At 34.6% G+C, this 8710-nt stretch overlaps 1 protein-coding gene across 2 annotated transcripts; it reads left to right on the top strand.

Annotated features, from left to right (window-relative positions):
• Positions 1 to 245: 245 nt before the first annotated feature.
• LOC147391606 ((-)-germacrene D synthase-like) lies at positions 246 to 8439 on the top strand. 2 transcript variants are annotated; one of them, XM_086458894.1, is made up of 7 exons: positions 246 to 429; positions 6054 to 6321; positions 6565 to 6937; positions 7047 to 7265; positions 7354 to 7492; positions 7587 to 7835; positions 7991 to 8439. In XM_086458894.1, the coding sequence occupies exons 1-7, from the start codon at positions 295 to 297 to the stop codon at positions 8282 to 8284; spliced, it is 1677 nt and encodes a 558-aa protein (XP_086315020.1). In that variant the 5' UTR covers positions 246 to 294; the 3' UTR covers positions 8285 to 8439. The 2 variants fall into 2 exon arrangements, with proteins under 2 accessions (XP_086315020.1, XP_086315019.1); XM_086458893.1 differs by having other exon boundaries at positions 6051 to 6321.
• The last annotated feature ends 271 nt before the right edge of the window (positions 8440 to 8710 follow it).

Raw genomic sequence — 8710 nt, 5'->3', positions numbered from 1 at the left:
CCTATATCTACCCCTCCACATAAAAGTGGCTATGTTTAATTGTTGAACACCGTGCAAGATGGTTGTTACGTCGGCCCCCCCTAAAGCAAAAAAAGAAATATATATAGTTAAATCCGAGAGTGAAGAAAATGGTGACACCGATATATCATGAATAATGACCAAAGCATGGGGGGACCATATGAAGAATGCCCACGCTTATAAATACCAAGGGTTTTATAACTCTTGAGCATTGAGAGAAGCCCTCACATTTTCTGAAGCTTAATTTAATTTATAGAGATTTCTAGTGTATAGAGAATGAGTTCACCCTTGATTTGTTCCCTTTCTTCTCCTAAGAATCAGAAAAAGGAGGTGATCCGTAAGTCTGCAAATTATCATCCTAGCGTATGGGGCGACTACTTCCTCTTGTCCTCCACAGATAATAATAAAATGGTAAGCATGGTTTTCAAACCCAATTCCTCATCTTTTATAGTAATCACGGAGATCGAGTTGATTCATTAGTTTAAAATCCACTTAAAGAATTTGTTGTGTTAAAATCTTTTCATTTATTTATTTATTTTTGTTTTCATAATTAATATTAAGATTTTGACAATAAAATAAAATATATTAAGGTTTTGATGATGATTTGATTAGTAAATGTAATTTTCACATTAGGGAAGTTAATAAGTTTCGCATTATGTAATTTTCCATGAATCTAGATGCGAGCGGTGTCATGGAATGCTAGTGTGGCAATTCATGTGGGTCCAGTGACTCTCACCAAATTAAGTACACTCATTGGAGTCAAATTGTTAGAATGCAAGTCGAGTCAAGTTTTAATGTTGAGTTGTGATTTTCTAACTCCCCTTTGACAAACTCTCCCCCACATGGAGATGTGTGGTTGCATATCCTAAGAAAAAAAAATCAATTGTTCCATGCACAACCATGTGGTGAGAGTTTGCCAGAGGAGAGAGTTAAGTTATCATTATTCTTAAAGGGATTTTATATAGAATGACTTTTTGCTTACAACCCAACAACCGTTTGACATATGCTGCAAATGACATTAGCAATAGAGAGAAAATTTCTCTTTCCTGCCAGAACTTCCTTCTCTCACGAATTCTAATTTTAAGATTTAAAATCTTAAAATAAGTCATTGAGCCCACATTGATTATTATATTGTGAATCTAACACCACAACCTTCTAGATTTTAATAAATTAGGGTGGGACCTTTTATAACCTCAACTTACCGATAAAAAAAAAAAGATTTTATGAAAAAACTAATATATATATATATATATATATATATATATATATATATATATGGGTCGGGTTCTGTAGACACATAAAGCTACTCATAAAGCTATATATATATATATATATATATATATATAGGGTGGGGTTCCTACGACCCCATTACGACTCACATTGCGACATACCGTTTGTCTTATATGGGCAAAAATGTTTGGAATGGGCTGATTTTTTGTGAGAATGATCTCTGTGATGAGGGGATCATCCTTGCAAAAAATCATCCCATTCCAAAACTTCTAACCCCATCAAAATTGATTTACAAAAATTGGACGGTCTAAACTTTTTCAACTTGTAAACATGGGGCTCGAAGTTTCATAATGAGCTGATTTTTGGCAAGGATGATCTCCTCACCATAGAGATCATCCTCACAAAAAATCAGCCCATTCCAAACATTTTTTCCCATATAAGACAAAACGGTGTGTCGCAATGTGAGTCGTAATTGGGGTCTACGGAACCCGACCCATATATATATATATATATATATATGTAGCTTTATGAGTAGCCCCATGTTTACAAGTTGAAAAATTTTAGATCGTCCAATTTTTGTAAATCAATTTTGATGGGGTTAGAAGTTTTGGAATGGGATGATTTTTTGCGAGGATGATCCCCTCATCACAGAGATCATCCTCACAAAAAATCAGCCAATTCCAAATATTTTTGCCCATATAAGACAAACGGTGAGTCGCAATGTGAGTCGTAATAGGGGTCGTAATAACGCTATATATATATATATATATATATAGGGTCCCTATCCGTGGCCAACAGTTTGGCAAACATTTTGGCAAACACTTTTTCAAAACATGGGTTAGAGGTCTTGGAATGGGCTGATTTTTGGTGAGGATGATCTCTACGGTGAGGAGATCATCCTCACCAAAAATCAGCTCATTCCAAAACTTCTAGCCCCATTTTACAAGTTGAAAAATCGTGAACCGTCCATTTTTTGTAAACCATTTTTGATGAGGTTAGAAGTTTTGGAATGGGCTGATTTTTGGTGATGATGATCTCCTCACCATAGAGATCATCCTCACCAAAAATCAGCCCATTCCAAGACCTCTAACCCATGTTTTGAAAAATGTGTTTGCCAAAATGTTTGCCAAACTGTTGGCCATTGAACGCTACTCATATATATATATATATATGGGAAATGTTCAGCACCCTAAGTTTTACCACACACTTTAACAAACGTTTTTTGTCCTACATGGGTTAGAAATTTTGGAATGAGCTGATTTTTGGTGAGGATGATCTCTATGATTAGAAGATCATCCTCCCCAAAAATCAGCCCATTCCGAAATGTTTAGCCCCATGTTTACACGTTGAAAATCGTGGACCGTCCATTTTTTGTAAATCAATTTTGATGGGGTTAGAAGTTTTGGAATGAGCTGATTTTTGGTGAGGATGATCTCCTCACCATAGAGATCATCTTCACCAAAAATCAGCTCATTCCGAAATTTCTAACCCATGTAAGACAAAACGCGTTTGTTAAAGTGTGTGGTAAAACTTAGGGTGCCGAACGGGACCCATATATATATATATATATATATATATATATATATATATGTAGACACATAAAGCTACTCGTAAAGCTACAATGTTTTTGTCTTATATGGTTAAAAAGGTTTGGAATGGGCTGATTTTTTGTGAGGATGATCTCTGTGGTGAGGGGATCATCCTTGCAAAAAATCATTCCATTCCAAAACTTCTAACCTTATCAAAAGTGATTTACAAAAATTGGATGGCCTAGAATTTTTCAACTTGTAAAGATGGGGCTAGAAGTTTCATAATGGGCTGATTTTTGGCAAGGATGATCTCCTCACCATAGAGATCATCCTCACAAAAAATCAGCCCATTCCAAACATTTTTGCACATATAAGACAAAACACGTTGTAACTTTATGAGTAGTTATATGTGTTTACAGATCCTAATCCTATATATATATACACGGTCAGGTTCAAGGGACATATGAGAAAACATATGAAAAAACAATGTAACAATAATAAATTTTCAAAATATGGGTTAGAAGTTTCGGATCAAGCTGATTTTTTGTGAGGATGATCTCTATGATGGGAAGATCATCCGAAAAAAAAAAAAATCTGTCAAATCTGAAACTTCTAACCCCATTAAAAGTGATTTAGAATGTGGACCGTCGATTTTTTGCCAATTTTTGTCAATAATTTGTAAATCACTTTTGATGGATTTAGAAGTTTTTGATTGAGCTGATTTTTTGTGAGGATGATCTTCTCATCATAGTGACCATTCTCGCAAAAAATCAGCTTAATCCAAAACCTCTAACCCATATTTTGAAAAACTATTGTTTTTTCATATGTTTTTACATATGGTCCTTGAACCGCCCCATATATATATATAAAAGTTTTTCAAGCTTGATTCATCTAATAATTGAAAATGGATGGCTACCAAGTGCTCACACTTAAATTCAAATTCTTTTTTGAATGTACAACCCCGTTGCATTAGATAATATTTTTGAATGTCACAAGGTGATTCGGTTAGGAAATTTAGGTTTTCTACGGTGGTTAGGAGAGTGAAATTTTCTCTCTTATTTCTTATGTAATTTTCACCACATGTCAAATGGCCGTTCCTCTATGAGCAAATTTGTTGACAATTCTGTGAGAAAAACAACACTCGTTTTATATATACGTGTAGACCCCATGTTTATAGGTACAAATCAGATTTTGGACAAAGTATTCACGTAATTAACAAGGTAAATGTGTTATCCCACATTTATAAATACCCAACCACAAATTGGGTATCTTATCCCTAGACATTTTCTTAATTCAAATAATCTATATATACATATACATGTGTGTGTGCGTCTGGGAAATGCAAACGTCCAAGACCTCATGGGGACATTAGTATTGTTTAACACTTTTTTTTTTTTTTCCAATAATACCTCTCTTCATTTAGTTTTTTAGTGAAACAAATAAGGACATGTTAGTCTTTTATATATTAAATACATTTATTATGTCATTAATAAATAATTTAATTATGTTGGCATTGATTGCCAAAGCATTACTATAAAATAGATATTTAATTCAAAATACGTAAATGCTCGTAGTATTTATTATGTAAATGAGCTTTTATTGTGTAAAATACCAGTACACTCTTGTCTTTTTCACTAAAAGAAAAATTGAGGAGGGTATTATTGGAAAAAAAAAGTGTTAGACAATGCTAATATCCCTATCAAGTATTGGACGTTAGCATTCTACTCTATATATATATATATGATTAGGATCCGTATACACATAAAACTACTCATAAAGTTACAACGTGTTTTGTCTTATATGGGTAAAAATGTTTGGAATTGGCTGATTTTTTGTGAGGATGATCTCTATGGTGAGGAGATCATCCTTGTCAAAAATCAGCCTATTATGAAACTTCTAGTCCCATGTTTACAAGTTGAAAAATTTTAGACCATCCAATTTTTGTAAATCAGTTTTGATGGGGTTAGAAGTTTTGGAATTGAATGATTTTTTGCAAGGATGATCCCCTCACCATAGAGATCATCCTCACAAAAAATCAGCCTATTCTGAATCCTTTTTATCATATAAGACAAAAACGTTGTAGCTTTATGTGTCTACGAAACCTGACCCCATCAAAAGTGATTTACAAAAATTGGACGGTCTAAAATTTTTCAACTTGTAAACATGGGGATAGAAGTTTCATAATGGGCTGATTTTTGGCAAGGATGATCTCCTCACCATAGAGATCATCCTCACAAAAAATCAGTCCATTCCAAACATTTATGCCCATATAAGACAAAACACGTTGTAGCTTTATGTGTATATAGATCCTAATCCATATATATATATTTTGAGAGAGAGAGAGAGAGAGTTCAGTTTTGATTTATTCCACCCCCATGCTCACCCACACATGACAAGTAAGAGGAGGTGATCCGTCAATTCATGGATTACCACTATAGTAGTGGGAGAGGCTACTTCTTCTTCTTCTCCTCCACAAATAACATTGTAAGTAGCTTTATAGATTTTGTTCGGGATCTCTAAACTCATGAAAAGAAACTCATAAACAAACACACAATTATCCTGATTCCTTGCAATTGAAATGCGAAATCCAACAATAAGGTTTTATTTCGGGGATATATAAGTGTTTTATCCCCAGATGGTTGGATTTTATATTTTAATGGTGGGGTTTGCGAGATTGTTTATTAATTATTTTGTTGCTCACGAGTCTATTGATCCCTGACCTACCCCACCCTCTTTTACATTTTCAATTGGCTAAATAAAAAATCAATAGATAAATAAACTTAAACCTATATACATATTATATATATGGGAAATATTCGGCATCAAACATTTTGGCAAAACATTTTTCAAAACGTAGGTTAGAAGTTTTGGAATTGGTTAATTTTTGGTGAGGATGATCTCTACGTTGAGGAGATCATCATCACCAAAAATCAGCCCATTCCAAAACTTCTAACCCCATCAAAAATGGTTTACAAAAAATGGACGGTCCACGATTTTTCAACTTGTAAACATGGGGCTAGAAGTTTTGGAATGGGCTGATTTTTGGTGAGGATGGTCTCCTCATCGTAGAGATCATCGTCACCAAAAATCAGCCCATTCCAAATCTTCTAACCCATGTAGGACAAAAATGGTTGGCTAAAATGTTGGCCAAAATGTTTGGTGCTGAACGGGACCCTATATATATATGCCCTTAATCATCACAAACATTTATCAACAAAAATCATCTATTTAATTTAATTTGTAATTTGATTTGTTTTCTTTATTGTTCTCTAGCAGATATCTAATCCACAAATTATACAACGAGTTGAAATACTAAAAGAAGAGGTGAAGAAGCTGCTACAAAATGCTTCCAAAGACATGCTTGAACGAATGAACTTGATCAACACCCTCCAAGATCTCGGTGTGTCTTATCACTTCAACGAGGAGATTGAAGAGGCATTAAAACTTCTATATGAAGCCCAGAATAATGATGATGATGATGATCTTTATAATGTTGCTCTTCGTTTTCGGCTTCTACGACAACACGGGTATAATGTGTCTTCAGGTAAATCAAATAGAGAATGAACCAATGTACAATGATCGATGAGATACACTGATTCATCACTGTTGTATTTCATTAATAGGATAATTAACTCACTTCATTACTTATTGTTTATGTTTTATCAATATATAATATATGCATATTGATAATGGGAATTGGTAGTATTTTAGATGACTAATATTACTTGCTTAGCCAAAAAGAAAAAAGAAGATAGTTAATATCATTGAAAATTGGGTGGTGAAACAGGTGTGTTTAAGAAGTTCAAGGAAGATGATGGGAGCTTCAAGTCGATCTTAGTTAATGATGCAAAAGCCATGTTAAATCTATACGAAGCTTCTCATCTTAGTGTACAAGGAGAAAATATACTTGATGAAGCACTCACCTTCACTAGTACACAGTTAATGACCATGATGATCCATTTAAGCTCTCCACTTAAGGAGCAAGTGGAGCATGCCTTATACCTACCAATTCACAAATGTATGCCAAGACTAAAGGCGAGACACTATATCTCTGTCTACGAAAAAGATACTTCACGGATTGATTCATTACTGGAGCTTGCAAAGCTAGATTTCAATCTAGTACAGTTGTTGCACAAGGGAGAGTTACGGGATATCTCAAGGTAAATTTCTATTAATAACTAGAAAACTTAGTGTTTCGTAGATGATTTTGAGCTTCTCCACATTAATTTTCTATATGTAATGTTGGGTCCATTAATATTTGCTTCATAGGTGGTGGAAGAATCTCGACTTTAAATCACAGCTACCTTTTGCTAGAGATAGATTGGTGGAGTGCTACTTTTGGATTCTGGGGGTTTATTTTGAGCCTCAATACTCAATTGCTAGGAGGTTTATGACCAAAATAATCTCAATCACATCTGTGATAGATGATATTTATGATGTATATGGTACAGTGGAAGAACTTCAATTATTTACAGAGGCAATAGAAAGGTTTGTAGTTGGGTGATAATTAATTAGTTATTTTGTTTTTGTTGATGCATCAATCATTCTTAAATAACAAACCGTTTAAATTCTTTAGGTGGGATGCTGCGGCCACATATATGCTACCAGAATACATGAGTAAGTGTTATCTAGCATTATTGGATGTCACCAAAGAACTTGAAGAAGCGATGATGAAGGAAGAAAGATTGTACTGCGTGCACTACGCAAAGGAAGCGGTATGGGCATATATAATTCTACCTTCCTAATAACTTTCTCTGATGTTATAACTATAGCTAATGAGTCATATTGCTTTGATTTTATTAATAACAGATGAAAAAGTTGGTTAGAGCCTATTTTGCTGAAGCCAAATGGTTTAATTCAGGTTACATGCCCACGTTCGACGAGTATCTGAGTGTTGCTACAATGACTGCTGGATACCCTATGCTTTCCCTCCAATCCTTAATTTTCATGGGAGATGTCGCGACCAAGGAAGTATTTGATTGGGCGATTGGTGTCCCAAAGATTGTCAGGTCTACTGCTCTAATTGTTCGATTCCTTGATGATGTCCGAACTGACGAGGTCTGGTATACAAGCATAGACAAGAATTTAATTTAATTACTTTGCATGCATTCGATTCTCATTTTGATCACATACGAACATTAATTTTAGAACAAACACCTTGAGTTACATGTGCCCATGTTATCTAACCTTCATGTGTTGGTAAAAATTTATAGGTTGAGCAAGCTAGAGGCGCTGCTGCTTCGAGTGTTCTGTGCTACATGAAGGACTATGGTGTTTCGGAGAAAGAGGCGTGTGAGGAGATAAGAAAATTTGTTACAATTGCATGGAAAGACATAAACCAAGAATGCCTCGAACAAAATCCATTTCCTCTACCTGTCCTTAAGCCAATTCTCAACTTTGCACGAATGATGGAAGTCTTGTTCCGACATGAGGATGGATATAATGATTCAACTGGTCGAACCAAAGATAACATTGCCTCGCTGCTCATTGATCCTATTAACATTTGAAGGAATAAGTTGGATTTGTAACTACACTCGTTGGTAGTGTTTTTCTAGGAGGGGCCCATTAAAAAATAAAAATAAAAATGTTTCTATTCATGTTTGATTCCTAATAAGAACATTCTCCTGTAGAATTTCTATTATAAAATGAAGTCTTTGAATAATGGTTAGAGAGGTCCTTTTCTTGTATAAGATCCTCATTCTCTATAATGTTGGGCATGCATTAATGTGCCCTTCAATCATGGGGCAGGGTGGATTGGAACACACATGGTGTCTTTGAGTCCCGTCATCATTAGAATGTGGTTTCTTACTTTAGAGTCCTCAATTTCTTCTATTCGCCACATTCTTAATCTATTTTTTGAAATTTTTAGTGAGTTGTGTCTAACCAAGCTAGATACTTGAAAATTTGTGGTTTTTCTGACGGATCACTTCCAG

The sequence above is a fragment of the Akebia trifoliata genome, chromosome 11 (assembly GCF_017979445.1).
Source record: "Akebia trifoliata isolate Shusen 1 chromosome 11, ASM1797944v1, whole genome shotgun sequence".
Lineage (NCBI taxonomy): Eukaryota > Viridiplantae > Streptophyta > Magnoliopsida > Ranunculales > Lardizabalaceae > Akebia > Akebia trifoliata.
The sequence above is the reverse complement of the archived record's forward strand: the minus strand, read 5'-3'. Positions and strand labels throughout refer to the sequence as shown.

Excerpts from the sequence above, each read along its gene's own strand:
- LOC147391606 (XM_086458893.1), top strand. The coding sequence starts at position 295 with ATGAGTTCACCCTTGATTTGTTCCCTTTCTTCTCCTAAGAATCAGAAA. Across the intron at positions 430-6,050 it reads CCACAGATAATAATAAAATG|CAGATATCTAATCCACAAAT; the intron begins GTAAGCATGGTT and ends ATTGTTCTCTAG. Across the intron at positions 6,322-6,564 it reads CGGGTATAATGTGTCTTCAG|GTGTGTTTAAGAAGTTCAAG; the intron begins GTAAATCAAATA and ends GTGGTGAAACAG.